The sequence below is a fragment of the Choloepus didactylus genome, chromosome 13, assembly GCF_015220235.1.
Source record: "Choloepus didactylus isolate mChoDid1 chromosome 13, mChoDid1.pri, whole genome shotgun sequence".
In the NCBI taxonomy this organism is placed as follows: domain Eukaryota; kingdom Metazoa; phylum Chordata; class Mammalia; order Pilosa; family Megalonychidae; genus Choloepus; species Choloepus didactylus.
The window spans coordinates 48,003,880-48,024,509 of NC_051319.1; the positions used below are offsets into that span (position 1 = coordinate 48,003,880).

General features: G+C 38.5%; 1 protein-coding gene across 11 annotated transcripts in view; it reads left to right on the forward strand.

Annotated features, from left to right (window-relative positions):
* The window catches only part of FER (FER tyrosine kinase), a 615,744-nt gene that overhangs the window by 21,090 nt on the left and 574,024 nt on the right, over positions 1 to 20,630 (forward strand). For all 11 annotated transcript variants that reach the window (XR_005211344.1, XM_037800959.1, XM_037800960.1 and 8 more), the window contains exon 2: positions 1,124 to 1,268. Coding sequence is in view for 1 of the 11 variants with exons in the window: in XM_037800960.1 (XP_037656888.1) it covers positions 1,254 to 1,268 (15 nt within the window). In the remaining 10 variants the exon portion in view is untranslated. The remainder of the gene's footprint in view (positions 1 to 1,123; positions 1,269 to 20,630) is intronic.

Consider the following 20,630-nt stretch of genomic DNA (forward strand, 5'->3'; position numbering starts at 1 on the left):
TATAGTTGGGTGCAGCGCATCTCCATGCAAACAGCCTAATTCAAATGTTCCAACTTAATCCCCACTATTCTGTTTGCCCCACAAGATTGCATCAAAGAATATGGCTTTTTCTGGGGGACATAATACATTGAAACCAGCACAGTTAGATTTCCAACAAAGTCTAGCATTGGGCACCTTGCCAAATCTAGAAGGTCGTAAAACATTTGGTAAAAAGCTTAGAAATGTATAAGATGGAGAATATACCTCACACACTATTTGGTCAGTTTCTTGACCAGAAAGAAAGGGGTAATCTTATTGGTAACATCTAAGAAATGTCATCTAATTTGTGTAAAAGTCAAAAAAAAAAAAAAAAAAATAGAAATAACAGGAAACAGAACAGGCAAACAAAAAAAGAAGAGCTTGAAAGAAGAAGATAGCTGATTAAAAATTAGGAAGTAGAAATTAGAAACTGGATGGTGTGGGGCAAAAAATGGGAAACTGTGACAGGGCTGTAACTGCATATACTGACGTCAGTGGTAAAGAGGAGAGCCAGTTGCTAAGAATCATCTTAAAAGTTCTCTATCAAGAGTTGAGGGGAGGTCAGCCAATGCAAGGGTCATACTTTGGCATACTGAAGAATGTTAGAAAGAAGTTTTACGGTGCATGTTTGCCAGAATCCTTCTGAAATCTTCTCTGGCGTTTGAAAAAGTTTTTCTTTTTAGTTAGTTACTTCTTTAGGCTGTAATAATATATATTTTTTTAATTTTCTTTTTTGTGTGTGTGTGTTTATTATTTGTTGTAGTATTTTAATAAGTATAGTTGCTTGCTTCTTATGTGCTTCAATCTTGAAGTAACTTTTATGCTGTGAAAATGCAGAAAAACATGAATTACCTCTTTAAAATTTAGGGAACAGGCTAGAGGAGAGGGCAGAATACATTACACAGTTGGGAAAGATGTGTAAAGAAAGGGGAGGATGTAAGTAGGGAAAGGCAGGTAAGTTTGTGCAGCATTCTCTTTCTTAATGTGGTGAACATGATAAACTGTTACTGTTAATTTCTAATAATACCTGTGACACTTTGTATGTAAATTTTTGGCTCTTTTCTCTGTAGTGAATGGGTCTAACTCCTTGAATTTCTTCTTGCAGCTCATTTTTTCTGGCTAGACCTATGACTATTCCTGTGAGACCTCACTGCACGTTTTCTCAAGGGTGTTCCTCATCCCTAATGTGTAGTATTGCAACATGGACCTGCTACTTTAGCTAAGATACGACCAGCATGAATAGTAGTAAGGTAGGATTACTTTATTCTTCTCAGTAAATTACTAAAATTATTTTTTATCTCTGAAACTGTTAACTGATTTTGACTTCTCTTGATAATATGGTGCTCTTTATATTAGATTATTTTTCTGCTTAGGCAGGTTACTGTCATTTTATATTTGTGTTATTTCTTTTGTGCTTGTCATTATTCTACTGAATTTTATTTCATTTGTGATGTAATTTTTTTTTCAACTAACACTTAGGCATTGAGTTCTGACACTGTCCAGAGTTAGGCTAGACTTCACAGGTTAGGGGGAACAGTCCTCCACAAGACAGCCCTTACTTCAGAAACCAGCTGCAAGTTTGGGATAACCAGGGTCATGCTCTGACCAACTGGCTACAAATTTGGTGGTTCTCACTACCCTCTCAGATCCAGTAACTTGCTAGAGCAGCTCACAGAGCTCAGGAAAGTGCCATATTTACAATTCCAGTTTTATTGTAGCAAAAAGAATATAAATAAGTATCAGCTAAAAGAAGAGACACATAGGCAGGGTCTGAGAGTGTCTCAGACATGATGCTTCCATTGTCCTCTCCCCATAGTCGGGATACATTACCCTTCTGGCCAAGATGGATGACACCCTGAGTCATTTCATTAGCATAAATTATCAGGTGTGGTGGGAGCTCGGGGAATGGTCTTCCATGAATAGTAAACACACTTGCCACTCAGGAACTTCCTGAGGTTTATAGGTTACCTCCCAGGAGCCAGCACAAATACTAGACCTCTCTTTGGGTTAAGTTAATGCTTCACTACACAATTTATAATCAGCAGAATCCTAATCTATATCTCTTCCCCAACTTTCTCCCTTCATCCCCCTGCCCTCCCTCCCCTTGCCACCTTCTGTCTTATATTTTCAACTGCCTGGCACCAAACTCAGTGTATCTTATTTTTCTTCTCAAATACTTGCTTCTCCTTCTGGTTTCTATATTTCTGTCAATAGCATTATCATTCCCATTGTTTAATAACTATATTGTGTAATATAATATAGTCATTTATTTACTATTTCACTCATTTATTTAATGCACAGTGGTGAGCTTCTTCCAAATATCAGACACTGTGCTGGCTTCTGGGGATACAAAATATCTTCGTAGATTATACTCTAGAAAGGGAGACAGATTAAAAATAAACTGGCGGAGGCGGGGCAAGATGGCAGACTGGTGAGCTGTATGTTTTAGTTACTCCTCCAGGAAAGTAGGTAAAAAGCCAGGAACTGCGTGGACTGGACACCACAGAGCAATCTGTCTTTGGGCATACTTCATACAACACTCATGAAAACGTGGAACTGCTGAGATCAGCGAAATCTGTAAGTTTTTGCGGCCAGGGGACCCGCGCCCCTCCCTGCCAGGCTCAGTCCCGGGGGAGGAGGGGCTGTCAGCTCCGGGAAGGAGAAGGGAGAATTGCAGTGGCTGCTCTTATCGGAAACTCATTCTACTGATTCAAACTCCAACCATAGATAGACTGAGACCAGACACCAGAGACTCTGAGAGCAGCCAGCCCAGCAGAGAGGAGACAGGCATAGAAAAAAAACAACACGAAAAACTCCAAAATAAAAGCAGAGGATTTTTGGAGTTCTGGTGAACACAGAAAGGGGAAGGGCGGAGATCAGGCCTTGAGGCGCATATGCAAATCCCGAAGCAAAGCTGATCTCTCTGCCCTGTGCACCTTTCCTTAATAGCCCTGGTTGCTTTGTCTATTAGCATTTCAAAAACCCATTAGATCTCTGAGGAGGGCCGTGTTTTTTTTTTTTTTTTTTTTTTTTAAATCCTTTTTGCTTTTTCTAAAACAATTACTCCAAGAAGCTCAATACAGAAAGCTTCAAAGAATTGCAATTTGGGCACGTCAAGTCAAGAGCAGAACTAAGAGAGCTCTGAGACAAAAGGCAATAATCCAGTGGCTGAGAAAATTCACTAAACAACACAACTTCCCAAGAAAAGGGGGGTGTCCGCTCACAGCCACCATCCTGGTGGACAGGAAACACTCCTGCCCATCACCAGCCCCATAGCCCAGAGCTGCCCCAGACAACCCAGTGTGACGGAAGTGCTTCAAATAACAGGCACACACCACAAAACTGGGCGTGGACATTAGCCTTCCCTGCAACCTCAGCTGAATGTCCCAGAGCTGGGAAGGGGGAGCAGTGTGAATTAACAGAGCCCCATTCAGCCATCATTTGAGCAGACTGGGAGCCTCCCAACACAGCCCAGCAGCCCAGAACTGCCCTGGGGGGACGGCACTCACCTGTGACATAGCACAGTCATCCCTCAACAGAGGACCCGGGGTGCACAGCCTGGAAGAGGGGCCCACTTGCAAGTCTCAGGAGCCATACGCCAATACCAAAGACTTGTGGGTCAGTGGCAGAGACAAACTGTGGCAGGACTGAACTGAAGGATTAGACTATTGCAGCAGCTTTAAAACTCTAGGATCATCAGGGAGATTTGATTGTTAGGGCCACCCCCCCTCCCCGACTGCCCAGAAACACGCCCCACATACAGGGCAGGCAACACCAACTACACACGCAAGCTTGGTACACCAATTGGGCCCCACAAGACTCACTCCCCCACTCACCAAAAAGGCTAAGCAGGGGAGATCTGGCTTGTGGAGAACAGGTGGCTCGTGGACGCCACCTGCTGGTTAGTTAGAGAAAGTGTACTCCACGAAGCTGTAGATCTGATAAATTAGAGATAAGGACTCAACTGGTCTACAAACCCTAAAAGAACCCTATCAAGTTCAGCAAATGCCACGAGGCCAAAAACAACAGAAAATTATAAAGCATATGAAAAAACCAGACGATATGGATAACCCAAGCCCAAGCACCCAAATCAAAAGACCAGAAGAGACACAGCACCTAGAGCAGCTACTCAAAGAAGTAAAGATGAACAATGAGACCATAGTACGGGATATGAAGGAAATCAAGAAGACCCTAGAAGAGCATAAAGAAGACATTGCAAGACTAAATAAAAAAATGGATGATCTTATGGAAATTAAAGAAACTGTTCACCAAATTAAAAAGATTCTGGACACTCTTAGTACAAGACTAGAGGAAGTTGAACAACGAATCAGTGACCTGGAAGATGACAGAATGGAAAATGAAAGCATAAAAGAAAGAATGGGGAAAAAAATTGAAAAACTCGAAATGGACCTCAGGGATATGATAGATAATATGAAACGTCCGAATATAAGACTCATTGGTGTCCCAGAAGGGGAAGAAAAGGGTAAAGGTATAGGAAGAGTATTCAAAGAAATTGTTGGGGAAAACTTCCCAAATCTTCTAAACAACATAAATACACAAATCATAAATGCTCAGCGAACTCCAAATAGAATAAATCCAAAAAAAACCCACTCTGAGACATATACTGATCACACTGTCAAACATAGAAGAGAAGGAGCAAGTTCTGAAAGCAGCAAGAGAAAAGCAATTCACCACATACAAAGGAAACAGCATAAGACTAAGTAGTGACTACTCAGCAGCCACCATGGAGGCGAGAAGGCAGTGGCACGATATATTTAAAATTCTGAGTGAGAGGAATTTCCAGCCAAGAATACTTTATCCAGCAAAGCTCTCCTTCAAATTTGAGGGAGAGCTTAAATTTTTCACAGACAAAGAAATGCTGAGAGAATTTGCTAACAAGAGACCTGCCCTACTGGAGATACTAAAGGGAGCCCTACAGACAGAGAAACAAAGACAGGACAGAGAGACTTGGAGAAAGGTTCAGTACTAAAGAGATTCGGTATGGGTACAATAAAGGATATTAATAGAGAGAGGGAAAAATATGGCAAACATAATCCAAAGGATAAGATGGCCGATTCAAGAAATGCCTTCACGGTTTTAACGTTGAATGTAAATGGATTAAACTCCCCAATTAAAAGATATAGATTCGCAGAATGGATCAAAAAAAATGAACCATCAATATGTTGCATACAAGAGACTCATCTTAGACACAGGGACACAAAGAAACTGAAAGTGAAAGGATGGAAAAAAATATTTCATGCAAGCTACAGCCAAAAGAAAGCAGGTGTAGCAATATTAATCTCAGATAAAATAGACTTCAAATGCAGGGATGTTTTGAGAGACAAAGAAGGCCACTACATACTAATAAAAGGGGCAATTCAGCAAGAAGAAATAACAATCGTAAATGTCTATGCACCCAATCAAGGTGCCACAAAATACATGAGAGAAACATTGGCAAAACTAAAGGAAGCAATTGATGTTTCCACAATAATTGTGGGAGACTTCAACACATCACTCTCTCCTATAGATAGATCAACCAGACAGAAGACCAATAAGGAAATTGAAAACCTAAACAATCTGATAAATGAATTAGATTTAACAGACATCTACAGGACATTACATCCCAAATCACCAGGATACACATACTTTTCTAGTGCTCACGGAACTTTCTCCAGAATAGATCATATGCTGGGACATAAAACAAGCCTCAATAAATTTAAAAAGATTGAAATTATTCAAAGCACATTCTCTGACCACAATGGAATACAATTAGAAGTCAATAACCATCAGAGACTTAGAAAATTCACAAATACCTGGAGGTTAAACAACACACTCCTAAACAATCAGTGGGTTAAAGAAGAAATAGCAAGAGAAATTGCTAAATATATAGAGACGAATGAAAATGAGAACACAACATACCAAAACCTATGGGATGCAGCAAAAGCAGTGCTAAGGGGGAAATTTATAGCACTAAACGCATATATTAAAAAGGAAGAAAGAGCCAAAATCAAAGAACTAATGGATCAACTGAAGAAGCTAGAAAATGAACAGCAAACCAATCCTAAACCAAGTACAAGAAAAGAAATAACAAGGATTAAAGCAGAAATAAATGACACAGAGAACAAAAAAACAATAGAGAGGATAAATATCACCAAAAGTTGGTTCTTTGAGAAGATCAACAAGATTGACAAGCCCCTAGCTAGACTGACAAAATCAAAAAGAGAGAAGACCCATATAAACAAAATAATGAATGAAAAAGGTGACATAACTGCAGATCCTGAAGAAATTAAAAAAATTATAAGAGGATATTATGAACAACTGTATGGCAACAAACTGGATAATGTAGAAGAAATGGACAATTTCCTGGAAACATATGAACAACCTAGACTGACCAGAGAAGAAATAGAAGACCTCAACCAACCCATCACAAGCAAAGAGATCCAATCAGTCATCAAAAATCTTCCCACAAATAAATGCCCAGGGCCAGATGGCTTCACAGGGGAATTCTACCAAACTTTCCAGAAAGAACTGACACCAATCTTACTCAAACTCTTTCAAAACATTGAAAAAAATGGAACACTACCTAACTCATTTTATGAAGCTAACATCAATCTAATACGAAAACCAGGCAAAGATGCTACAAAAAAGGAAAACTACCGGCCAATCTCCCTAATGAATATAGATGCAAAAATCCTCAACAAAATACTTGCAAATCGAATCCAAAGACACATTAAAAAAATCATACACTATGACCAAGTGGGGTGCATTCCAGGCATGCAAGGATGGTTCAACATAAGAAAAACAATCAATGTATTACAACACATTAAAAACTCGAAAGGGAAAAATCAATTGATCATCTCAATAGATGCTGAAAAAGCATTTGACAAAATCCAACATCCCTTTTTGATAAAAACACTTCAAAAGGTGGGAATTGAAGGAAACTTCCTCAACATGATGGGGAGCATATGTGAAAAACCCACAGCCAGCATAGTACTCAATGGTGAGAGACTGAAAGCCTTCCCTCTAAGATCAGGAACAAGACAAGGATGCCCGCTGTCACCACTGTTATTCAACATTGTGCTGGAAGTGCTAGCCAGGGCAATCCGGCAAGACAAAGAAATAAAAGGCATCCAAATTGGAAAAGAAGAAGTAAAACTGTCATTGTTTGCAGATGATATGATCTTATATCTAGAAAACCCTGAGTAATCAACGATACACCTACTAGAGCTAATAAACAAATTTAGCAAAGTAGCGGGATACAAGATTAATGCACATAAGTCAGTAATGTTTCTATATGCTAGAAATGAACAAACTGAAGAGACACTCAAGAAAAAGATACCATTTTCAATAGCAACTAAAAAAATCAAGTACCTAGGAATAAACTTAACCAAAGATGTAAAAGACCTATACAAAGAAAACTACATAACTCTACTAAAAGAAATAGAAGGGGACCTTAAAAGATGGAAAAGTATTCCATGTTCATGGATAGGAAGGCTAAATGTCATTAAGATGTCAATTCTACCCAAACTCATCTACAGATTCAATGCAATCCCAATCAAAATTCCAACAACCTACTTTGCAGACTTGGAAAAGCTAGTTATCAAATTTATTTGGAAAGGGAAGATGCCTCGAATTGCTAAAGACACTCTAAAAAAGAAAAACGAAGTGGGAGGACTTACACTCCCGGACTTTGAAGCTTATTATAAAGCCACAGTTGCCAAAACAGCATGGTACTGGCACAAAGATAGACATATAGATCAATGGAATCGAATTGAGAATTCAGAGATAGACCCTCAGATCTATGGCGGACTGATCTTTGATAAGGCCCCCAAAGTCACCGAACTGAGCCATAATGGTCTTTTCAACAAATGGGGCTGGGAGAGTTGGATATCCATATCCAAAAGAATGAAAGAGGACCCCTACCTCACCCCCTACACAAAAATTAACTCAAAATGGACCAAAGATCTCAATATAAAAGAAAGTACCATAAAACTCCTAGAAGATAATGTAGGAAAACATCTTCAAGACGTTGTATTAGGAGGCCACTTCCTAGACCTTACACCCAAAGCACAAGCAACAAAAGAGAAAATAGATAAATGGGAACTCCTCAAGCTTAGAAGTTTCTGCACCTCAAAGGAATTTCTCAAAAAGGTAAAGAGGCAGCCAACTCAATGGGAAAAAATTTTTGGAAACCATGTATCTGACAAAAGACTGATATCTTGCATATACAAAGAAATCCTACAACTCAATGACAATAGTACAGACAGCCCAATTATAAAATGGGCAAAAGATATGAAAAGACAGTTCTCTGAAGAGGAAATACAAATGGCCAAGAAACACATGAAAAAATGTTCAGCTTCACTAGCTATTAGAGAGATGCAAATTAAGACCACAATGAGATACCATCTAACACCGGGTAGAATGGCTGCCATTAAACAAACAGGAAACTACAAATGCTGGAGGGGATGTGGAGAAATTGGAACTCTTATTCATTGTTGGTGGGACTGTATAATGGTTCAGCCACTCTGGAAGTCAGTCTGGCAGTTCCTTAGAAAACTAGATATAGAGCTACCATTCGATCCAGCGATTGCACTTCTCGGTATATACCCGGAAGATCGGAAAGCAGTGACACGAACAGATATCTGCACGCCAATGTTCATAGCAGCATTATTCACAATTGCCAAGAGATGGAAACAACCCAAATGTCCTTCAACAGATGAGTGGATAAATAAAATGTGGTATATACACACGATGGAATACTACGCGGCAGTAAGAAGGAACGATCTGGTGAAACATATGACAACATGGATGAACCTTGAAGACATAATGCTGAGCGAAATAAGCCAGGCACAAAAAGAGAAATATTATATGCTACCACTAATGTGAACTTTGAAAAATGTAAAACAAATGGTTTATAATGTAGAATGTAGGGGAACTAGCAGTAGAGAGCAATTAAGGAAGGGGGAACAATAATCCAAGAAGAACAGATAAGCTATTTAACGTTCTGGGGATGCCCAGAAATGACTATGGTCTGTTAATTTCTGATGGATGTAGTAGGAACAAGTTCACTGAAATGTTGCTATATTATGTAACTTTCTTGGGGTAAAGTAGGAACATGTTGGAAGTTAAGCAGTTATCTTAGGTTAGTTGTCTTTTTCTTACTCCCTTGTTATGGTCTCTTTGAAATGTTCTTTTATTGTATGTTTGTTTTCTTTTTAACTTTTTTTTCATACAGTTGATTTAAAAAAGAAGGGAAAGTTAAAAAAAAAAAAAAAAAAGAAAAAAGACAAACAAGGAAAAAAAAAAAAAAAGATGTAGTGCCCCCTTGAGGAGCCTGTGGAGAATGCAAGGGTATTCGCCTACCCCACCTCCATGGTTGCTAACATGACCACAGACATAGGGGACTGGTGGTTTGATGGGTTGAGCCCTCTACCATAAGTTTTACCCTTGGGAAGACGGTTGCTGCAAAGGAGAGGCTAGGCCTCCCTGTATTTGTGCCTAAGAGTCTCCTCCTGAATGCCTCTTTGTTGCTCAGATGTGGCCCTCTCTCTCTGGCTAAGCCAACTTGAAAGGTGAAATCACTGCCCTCCCCCCTACGTGGGATCAGACACCCAGGGAAGTGAATCTCCCTGGCAACGTGGAATATGACTCCCGGGGAGGAATGTAGACCCGGTATCGTGGGACGGAGAACATCTTCTTGACCAAAAGGGGGATGTGAAAGGAAATGAAATAAGCTTCAGTGGCAGAGAGATTCCAAAACGAGCCGAGAGATCACTCTGGTGGGCACTCTTACGCACACTTTAGACAACCTTTTTTAGGTTCTAAAGAATTGGGGTAGCTGGTGGTGGATACCTGAAACTATTAAACTACAACCCAGAACCCATGAATCTCGAAGACAGTTGTATAAAAATGTAGCTTATGAGGGGTGACAGTGGGATTGGGAATGCCATAAGGACCAAACTCCACTTTGTCTAGTTTATGGATGGATGTGTAGAAAAGTAGGGGAAGCAAACAAACAGACAAAGGTACCCAGTGTTCTTTTTTACTTCAATTGCTCTTTTTCACTCTAATTATTATTCTTGTTATTTTTGTGTGTGTGCTAATGAAGGTGTCAGGGATTGATTTAGGTGATGAATGTACAACTGTGTAATGATACTGTAAACAATCGAAAGTACAATTTGTTTTGTATGACTGCGTGGTATGTGAATATATCTCAATAAAATGATGATTAAAAAAAAAATAAACTGGCAAGATAATTATGAATTATGGTAAGTTTTTGAAGGAAACTGAGATCAGGAAGTGGAAACTACTTTAGATGGGGTTGTCACAAAAGCTCCTGTGAGCAGTTGTGATGAGACCAGTTATATGAGAGGGAGCTATTTAAAGAGTGGGTGGTATGTGTGTGTGTGTGTGTGGGGGGGGGTGTGTGTGTGTGATTTTTCTGGGGAAACATTCCCATTAGGAGGAATAATGGGTGCAGAGACCCCTGGGGAGGAAAGAACTTGATTAATTTCAGGGAAAGAAAAAAAGTGTGGCTGACTTAGTGAGAGGCCTATGCAGGCCTTTGAAGGATTTGGCAAGCAGTTTGTATTTTATTGTAAATGATATCATTTTAGCTATTTGAGGAATGAACTGCTAGGGCAAAAATGAATTTTGGCTTTTTAGCAGCCTAGGTGATAGGATAGATAATTGTGGCTTGATCTAAGGTGCTCCCAACAAGAGTGACATGGATAGATTGGAGATGTGGTTTATCTGAGTCTAGAAATCATGGAATTTGTGGATAGTTTGGGTATGGAAAGAGAAAGACGGAATAACTTAAGGATGACTACAAGATTTTTGATTTTTGAACAACTGGGTGGATATTGCTATCAAGTACAGAAATCTTTTAGAAAACCGTCTTTCCCATTATCTGAAGGGTTGATCATTTTACTAAAAGGGAAATTATAATGCTATAAATAATATTAATGCTGGGAAATAAAAGCATTTGGCAAATTTGTATAATGTATTAGTTAATACTTTGTTTTGCCTTTTACCCTGAAACTTAATTTTGTGTGACTTTTAATTAATTGTGAATTTAATTTCATCTGACCTCAGAATTTTCTGGTAGAGAAATTAATTGGTCTACGTTTTTATATTGTTTTAAGCATCTTCTTTTTATAAAAAAGAGAGTATTCTTTTAACATTTCAATTAGTCTGAATCTTCTAGCTCTTACCGTAAGTTCTGATATTATGTAATGTTATTGTTATTTTAGAGATTCTGGAGCATCCTACTATTAAAACGTTTATCATATTATACTCACTTGAAAGCATCTAGCTTGTCCAAAATCTTAAGAGTTTCATGTACTATCTTTTTGCTTTTGTGTGGTTTCATCAGAGCATATTTTATATAATCAGCCCCTTAGGATTGATATTTTAAGTGCAGTCTGAAACTTGTTTCTTCAAAGTTAGTTAATAGTCCTATCTATCTTTTGTTTTTCCTCAGAAGAGTTTTTAAGATGTTTTTCAAAAGAGAGGAGTTAATATTTATTGTTTGTGTTCTGTATGCCAGGAATTTGGTTAGCTACTTCAAATACTTTTATTTTGTTCTTAAAATAGTCCTATGAGTTTTCATCTTAACTTATGGTTATCTTTTGAATTCTAGAGCTGAGAAGCAGTAATAGAATAATGGGATTTCATAGGTGGAAGGGACCTTGGGGATAATCATTTCCTCTTCTTTCAGCTGAGATGGCTGAGACCAAGAGAGGTTCTGTGATCTGCCCAAGATTATACAACTGCGAGACTAGTGCAGCTTTTATTCCTTTTACTTCCGTCAAGCTGACCTCCTCTTGTATTTTTATCTTTCCTCACATTCAATATTTCATTTTGCAGATTTTCAGTGCTACAGAAAAATTGAAAATACGGGACTCTGAATACCCATATTACCTTCTTTCTGGATTTGCTCATTGTTAACATTTGCCACATTATCTCTTTTTATGTATTTATCTATTCATATATTTTAAGTTAGTTTGAAGCTATATTACAAAGATCTTGATAACTTAAATTTGTTTAGCATGCGTATCCCAAGAATAGGGATAATTTCTTACATAATCATAATACCAATATATCATATAAGAAAATTAATATTAATTTAAGAATATGTTTAATATAATGGTCCATATTCAGATCTCCTCACTTGTCCCTACAAATGTATTTTTTGTTTTTTTTTATTTTTGATGCAAGATTCAATCAGGTTTTATGCATTCCATTTGGTTCCTGTGTCTCTTTATTCTGTTTATTTAAAAATTCAGTTTTATTGAGATATATTCACATGCCATACAATCATCCACGATGTACAGTCAGTTGTTCACAGTACCATTATATAGTTGTGCATTCATCACCGCAATCAATTTTTGAACATTTTTATTAGCACACACAAAAAAGAATAGGAATAAAAATTAGAGTAAAAAAGACAACCCAAACATCCCATAACCCCATCCATTCCTATTATTCATTTACTTTTTGTCCTCATTTTTCTATTCATCTTTTCATATACTGTATAAAGGGAGTGGGAGCCACAAAGTTTTCACAATCACATGGTCACACAGTGTAAGCTATATAGTTATATAATCGTCTTCAAGAATATAGGGTTGCAGTTCAACATTTTCAGGTATTTCCTTCTAGATATCCAATACACTAAAAAATAAAAAGGGATATCTATATAATGCATAAGAATAACCTCCAGAATGACCTCTTGACTCTATTTGAGATCTCTTGGCCACTGAAACTTTTTTTTGTTTTCCTTTCTTTTCCCCCTTTTGGTCCAAGAAAGCTTCCTCAGTCCCATGATGCCAGGGCCAAGCTCATCCCCATGAGACATGTCAACATTGCCGGGGAGATTTACACCCCTGGGAGTCATGTACCACGTAGAGGTGAGGGCAATGAGTTTACCTGCAGAGTTGGCTTAGATTGAGAGGCCACATCTGAGCAACTAAAAAGGTTCTCTGGGGGTGACTCTTAGGCACAATTTTAAGTATGCTTAGCCTGTCCTTTGTAGTAACAAACTTCATAAAGGCAAGCCTCAAGATCAAGGTCTTGGCCTTCTAAATTGGTAGCCCCCCAGTACTTGTGAGAATATCATTAATTCCCCAGGTGGGAAAATTTGGTATTTTCACATTTTCTGCCAGTCCCTCAAGGGGGCTTTGCAAATACATTTTTATTCTTTGCCCAGATTACTCTGGGATGTATTGGGATTTCACACTAACCTGTACATACCAACCATATTTCACTCCCTGTTCAACGTTGCATGTAATTATATTGTTTGAATAAACTGATCATGCAAGTTAAATTATATAGTGTGTTACAAACAATATGGATTTTGTACCTAATAAACATCTCTTCCTTGGTCTCACACAAAAGTTGAAGTTTTAAAAACACCCTCACTATCATCCTTTACCCTTTAGTCTGATTTACCTTAGTTCTAATCAAGTTCATTTCATTCATATCTCTAATAGATGTCTGATCTCTATTTTCAGACGCCTTAACATTTGGTGTATGGTGTAATGCTGACATTCATAGCTGCTGGACTCTGGCTCTTAGTCTCAGATGTCATACAGATACCTAAAGTTCCAGGAACCAACCAGGTTATACACAAAGAGGTCAGCATCTCTGAATTTAGAAATGACCATTACAACTCAGGAATAGATGTAACTGCTGTAAGAGCTTACAATCTAGGAACCTTTATAATAAGCCTTCTCTGCATAACCTATGCTGTCAGACTCAAGTCTCAGAGTTTCCACATCATAGTTAGTCCATATTAGTAAGGCATTATAATGTTTTTTGTTTTTGTTTTTTTTTCCTTTTCTGGTTTATTTCACTCAACATACTCTCCTCAAGGTCCATTCACCTCACAACTTCACTCCTTCTTGTAGCAGCTCAGTATTCCATTGTATGTGTATACCACAGTTCACCATTCTGTTCATTAGTGGATGACCCTTAGGCCACCTCCATCCACTGCAAATCGTGAATACTGACACCATAAACCCCACTATGCAAATGTCCATTTGTGTCCCTCTTTTCAGTTCTTCCAAGTTTATACCCAGTAACTGAGTTGCAGGACCATATGGCAACCCCATGCTTAGCTTCCTGTGGAACTGCCACACTGCTCTCCAGATGGGTTGCACCATTCTACTTCCCCATTAATGGTGATTAGGTACATCCCTTTCTCCACGTTTTCTCCAGCACTTGTATCCCTCTGTATATTTTTTAGATGGTTTTATTCACACACTATACATTCCATCCTAAGCAAACAATCAGTGGTTCCCTGTATAATCACATAGTTATGCATTCACCACCTCTATCTAAATAAGGACATTTCCATTTCTTCCATAAAGAAAGAGGAAGAGGGGAAAAAAGTAAAAAGAAAGAGAAAAAAATGACAAAAAGCAACAAAAGAAAATAAAATTAAAATAAAATACAATAAAAAAGTCAGACAACACCATTGCCAAGAATCCCACAACCCTCCCTTATATACTCCGTTCTTAGAGACATTTAGCTTTTGTATATTGCCTTTGCTAAAATTAATGGAAGCATGTTACAATGTTACTGTTAACTATAGACTCTAATTTGCATTGACTGTATTTTTTCCCCAATACCACCCCATTTTTAACACCTTGCAAAGAATGTAGAGAGACGAAAAAGAAAAAAGAAGAAAAAAATGACAGCTAGGAAGCAACAGAAGGAAAGATAGCATTAAACTAAAGTAGAATAAAGAGTCAGATAATATCACCAATGCTAAGACTCCCATCCCCCTCCCCTCTGCCCCCCCCCCATATGCATTTAGCTTTGGTATATTGCCTTTGTTTCATTAAGGGAAGCATAATACAATGTTTCTGTTAATTATAGTCTCCAGTTTGCATCAATTGTATTTTTCCCTCAGTCCCACCCTATTTTTAACACCTTGCAGAGTTGACATTCATATGTTCTTCCTCATGTAAAGACATATTTGTACCTTTAATCAGAATCATTGACCATTCTAGATTTCACTGAGTTATACAGTCCGTCTTTATCTTCTATCTTACCTTCTGGTGTACTACGTGCCTTTAACATTCCCCTTTCAACGTAGTCACCTTGTTCAGTGTACTTAAATTATTGTGCTACTGTCATCCAATATTGTGCTCCAAACCTCTCTCTCCTGTCTTTTCCTATCTGTTTGGAGTGCTCCCTTTAGTATTGCCTGTGGAGCAGGTATCTTGTTCACAAACTGTCTTAGTGTCTGCTTGTCTGAGAATATTTTAAACTTTCCCTTGTTTTTGAAGGATAGTTTTGCTGGATATAGAATACTTGGTTGGCAGTTTTTCTTTCAGTATCTTAAATATATCATACCACTGCTTTCTTGCCTCCATGGTTTCTACTGAGAAATCTGCATATAGTCTTACCAAGCTTCCATTGTATGTGATTGATTGCTTTTTTCTTGCTGCTTTCAGAATTCTCTCTTTGTCTTTGACATTTGAAAATCTGATTATTAAGTGTCTTGTTGTAGGTCTACTCAGATCTATTCTGTTTGGGGTATGCTGCAGTTCTTGGATCTGTAATTTTATGTCTTTCATAAGAGATGGGAAATTTTCATTGATTATTTCCTCTATTATTGCTTCTGCCCCCTTTCCCTTTTCTTCTGCTTCTTCTCCTTTCCCTTTTCTTCTCCTTCTGGGACACCCAAGACACCTACATTCATGTGCTTCATGTTGTCATTCACTTTCCTGAGATGCTGCTCATATTTTTCCATTCTTTTCCCTATCTGTTCTGTAGGATTTCAGGTGTCTTGTCCTCCAGTTCATGAATCTTCCCCTCTGCCTCTTCAAACCTGCTGCTGTATATCTCCATTGTGTTTTTCATCTCTTGTATTGTACCTTTGATTCCTATAAGTTCTGCCAATTTTTTTTCAAACTTTCAAGTTCTTCCTTATGTTTGCCCAGTATCTCCTTTATATCCTTCATCTGTTTTGCCATATCTTCTCTCAACTGCTTGATTTGGATTTTGAATTGATTTAGGAGATTTGTTTGATTAATAATTAGTTGTTTCATTTCCTGTATCTCAGTTGAAGTGGAAGTTTGTTCCTTTGGGTCACATCTTTGTTTTTCCTAAAAACGTTGTCTAGGCATTTGGATTTCTTGAATACCCCAATCAGATTTTCCCAGACTACATGGGCCCAGGTCTCAGGAGGAGGTTGTATTCAGTATCAGGTTTCCCTGAGAGTGAGACCCAGCAGATGTGAGACTTTCCTGTGAGGCCTCTAGAGTCTGTTCTTTTCCTGTCCTGCCCAGCAGGTGGTGCTTGTCAGCCCACAGCTCCTCACTGGTGTAAAGAGGTGTAGGCCTTTTAATTGTCACTGGACCTTGTCCTGGCCAGGGGCCAGTGGTGTCAGAAGCCAAGCATAAGTTGTTTTTGTTCCCCCATCCCTGCCTCCAGGCCCTGGGTCTGAGTTCTCAGAGGGTGGGCAGCCACCTGAGCTGGGCCCTGCCCCCCTTTTCTTAGAGAAGATACACCTTTTAGGGAGTTATCTTCTGCACTTGAATTCCTCCTTTGTTTCTCTGACTCTGTTGATTCAACCCATGCCTGGGTCAGCACTGACAACTGAAAATGCCTGAGGCCTTCTCTAATGCGCTACTTCGGATGAGAGAAAAAAGAAAGAAAAAGAGAGAAACCCCCTTTTCAGAGCTAGTCCCCAGCCCCCCATTTTCGCTGTTTAACCTGTGTTGGCACCTGGTTCTCTGTGCCTCTTTTCTTGGGACACAGCCATTTCCCAGTATTCTGAGCTCAGCTGTCTCCAAAAGCGTCTGTTTTAAATTGTTTACATTTTTTTTTTTCCCTGTCAGCCCTGTCTCCTCTGTGCCGGGAGGAATCTCAGGCTCCTTTCCTTTTGCTCTGGGTATATCTGTGCTTGTAGCTTATATTATTAGTCCACATTTGTTAATTAAAGCCGGAATTCGAGCTATATTCCCTTCCTCTGGCAGGGACTGCTTCTTTCTCCTAAAGCGAAGTTTTGCAACTCAGCCTGCCCTGCCAGTGGGGGAGGGGCACCAACGCCGCCATCTGGGGTGCCTTACTTACAGTTCTATGTTGTGATCTCAGCCATTCCACTCATTGCATGCTGATGTCCCCCAACAGTTGTTGTGAGCTCAGCCATTCCACTCATTCCATCACAGAGGTCCCCCAACAGTTGTTCCAGACTATTTACTAGTTGTTCCTGGCTATTTACTAGTTTCTCTAGAGGACTAACTAAATTCTACACTTCTCTATGCTGCCATCTTACCCTGCCTCCTCTTTATTCTCTTTTAATTTCAAACAGTCCCCTGCCTCTATTTGTTTTTCTTTTAGGGGGTGTAGTGTATACAACACTTAACATCTCTTTTGGGAATTACCTGGTTTCCTAGAAACCTTTTGTTAAAATTAAAAAAACAAAACAAAACAAAAACATCATTCTTGTCTTAAAAATATATTGACTGAGGTTTTTACATTTGGTTGTATTTTAAAAAATGTTATTTCATCTATTGGAGTAGTTGGCAATTGAAATTCAAATTAAGACAACAGAAGTCTGCAGGAGTGTCCTTCCCCCCCTTATAGTGTATTAACAGGGTAGGTCTCTGTCTTTGATAAGTGCACAGTTTTAAGTGGGAAATAGATTAAAATGCAAATGATATATAAGCAATTTAATAGAGACAAAACAAAGTGAAGCACAGTGAGGAAAGATTTAAGTACCTGCTTTCTATGGTACTTGTGTGGAGCTGGCACTTAATGAGTGTTCTTTTTTCTTTTTCTTCCTTCTTCCTTCCTTCCTTGCTTGATTCGAGTTTCACAGATGCACTTGTGTTTTTTTGGAAAATTATATAGTGTTTAGGAACAAGTGTAGTTTTCTTTTTTTTTTTTTTTTTATTGAGGAAGTGGGGTTAACTTTTAAGCAGTATTTTCAAAGTACTGAGAATCATATTTTGATTGAGAAGAAAGGAAGTATGTTTCAGTGAAGATGGTTTAACGATGTCTGTGAAGCTTTTATTTCTCCTTTGCTCCAGCTAGACTTAGGTTATACTTTTGTATTTTCTTTATTCAGAGATCCCTTATAGCAATAATTGTTGTATATTCAGACTTCTCTGATAAGCTCCCTGAGTCTGGGACCAGTACTTTTTTTTTTTTTTTTTTTTAAATTCAGTTTTATTGAAATATATTCACATACCATACAGTCACCCACGGTATACAATCAACTGTTCACAGTACGATTATACAGTTATACATTCATCACCACAGACTATTTCTGAACATTTTCCTTACATCAGAAAGAATCAGAATAAGAATAAAAAATAAAAGTAAAAAAAGAGCACCCAAACAATCCTCCCCATCCCACCCTATTTGTCATTTAGTTTTTATCCCCATTTTTCTACTCATCCATCCATACACTAGATAAAGGGAGTGTGATCCACAAGGTTTTCACAGTCACACTGTCACCCCTTGTAATCTACATTATTATATAATAGTCTTCAGGAGTCCAGACCACTGGGTTGGAGTTTGGTAATTTCAGGTATTTACTTCTAGCTATTCCAATACATTAAAACCTAAGAGGTGTTATCTGTATAGTGCGTAAGAATGTCTACCAGAGTGACCTCTCAACTCCATTTGTAATCTCTCAGCCACTGAAACTATTTCGTCTCATTTTGCATCCCCCTTTTGGTCAAGAAGATGTTCTCAATCCCACGATGCTGGGTCCAGATTCATCCTTGGGAGTCATATCCTGCGTTGCCAGGGAGAGTTACACCCCTGGGAGTTGGGTGGGACCAGTACTTCGTATCTCTCTGTACCATCTATGGTGTTTTGGAGCTGGACATATCCCAGAAAAATGTGTTCTTAAACTTAATCCATTCCTGTGAGTGTGAACTCATTGTAAGTAGAAATTTTTGATGAGGTTATTTTGGTTAAGGTGTGGCCCACATCAGTCAGGATGGGTCTGAATCTAATATTGGAGTCTTTTGTAAGCAAAATGGAATTCAGACACAGAGACAGAAAGCCACAGGAGGTTAAGATGCTGAAGGTTAACAGAACCTGGAAGAAAAGGGAGAGGCTGGGAGAGGCCACCATGTACATTGCCATGTGACAGAGGAGAGCAACACCGAGGATCATTGGCAGTCACCAGTCTTTTTTTTTTTTCTTTTTCCTTTTGAAATAAATTCAGAGTTATAGGAACAGTTGCAAAAACAATACTAACCCCATACACAGAACTCCATCATACTCTGACCCCTCTCCCCCGATAGCTCAATCCACCAAGTTTAACATGCTGTCACATCGCTATTTCTTTCCCTCCCTCCCTCCTTCCCTATCTATCATCCATCATCTATTGCTGTCTCTTCTGAACATATGAGAGCTAGCTGCACACCTCCTTGAACAAACACTATAATTCACATATACACTTCTCATGAACAAGAACATTCTTTTATGCTATCCCATTAAGCACAGCTAAGAAGTACAAGAGATTCAACAGTGATACAAAGCTTACATTCTATATTTCCTTTTCCTTATGTCTCAACTGTGTCCCTTTGAGCCTCCTGTCCTCCATCCTCCCAACCAGGTTCATCCTTGGCATTCAATTGTCATCTATTTAGACTGTCTTTTTACTTTTCAATTGTGGAAACATATATACAACCTAAATCTTCCCATTCCACCCCCTCCTTAGCATTCCATTAGTGGGATTAATCACATTTAGAATGTTGTAATGCTCTTTCCCACCATCCATTACTAGAAATTTCCCTTCACCTCAAACAGCAACCCTACACTCATTTCTTAACTGCCCATTGCCCTTTCCTCCATTTCTCTTAATCCATACTCTACTTTTCATCTCTATGGACATATTCTCTGATAATTTCTTTGTGTTTACTGTGGGTCTTAAAGTTAACCTCTTAAATCCATAGCAATCTTGTTTTTCTTTGATACCGCCTTTACTTCAATAGGACATAGAAACTATGTTTCTATACTCCTCCATTCCCCACTTTTATATAGTTGTCTAAAATTACATATTTTACGTTGAGTTCAAAACCACTAATTTGTCATTAGAGTTTGTGTATTTTATATCATGTAGGAAGTAAATAGTGGAGTTACAATTCAAAAATTATTGACTTCTATTTGTATTCCATTGTGGTTGGAGAATGTGCTTTGAGTATATTCAGATGTTTTTTTTTTTTTAATTTCTTGAGGCTTGTTTTATGTCCTAGCTTATGGTCCCTTCTGGAGAAAGATCTGTGATCACTAGAGAAAAATGAGTGTCCTGGTGATTTGGAATGTAAGGTTCTATATATGGCTGTTAAAATTCTCTTTATCTGTTTCTCCTTTCTTTGTTTCTCTGTCTGTAGGGCTCCCTTTAGTATCTCCAGTAGGGCAGGTCTCTTGTTAGCAAATTCTCTCAGCATTTGTTTGTCTGTGAAAAATTTAAGCTCTCCCTCAAATTTGAAGGAGAGTTTTGCTGGGTAAAGTATTCTTGGTTGGTAATTTTTCTCTCTGAGAATTTTAAATATGTCATGCCACTGCCTTCTCACTTCCATGGTGGCCACTGAGTAGTCACAACTTAGTCTCATGTTGTTTCCTTTGTATGTGGTGAA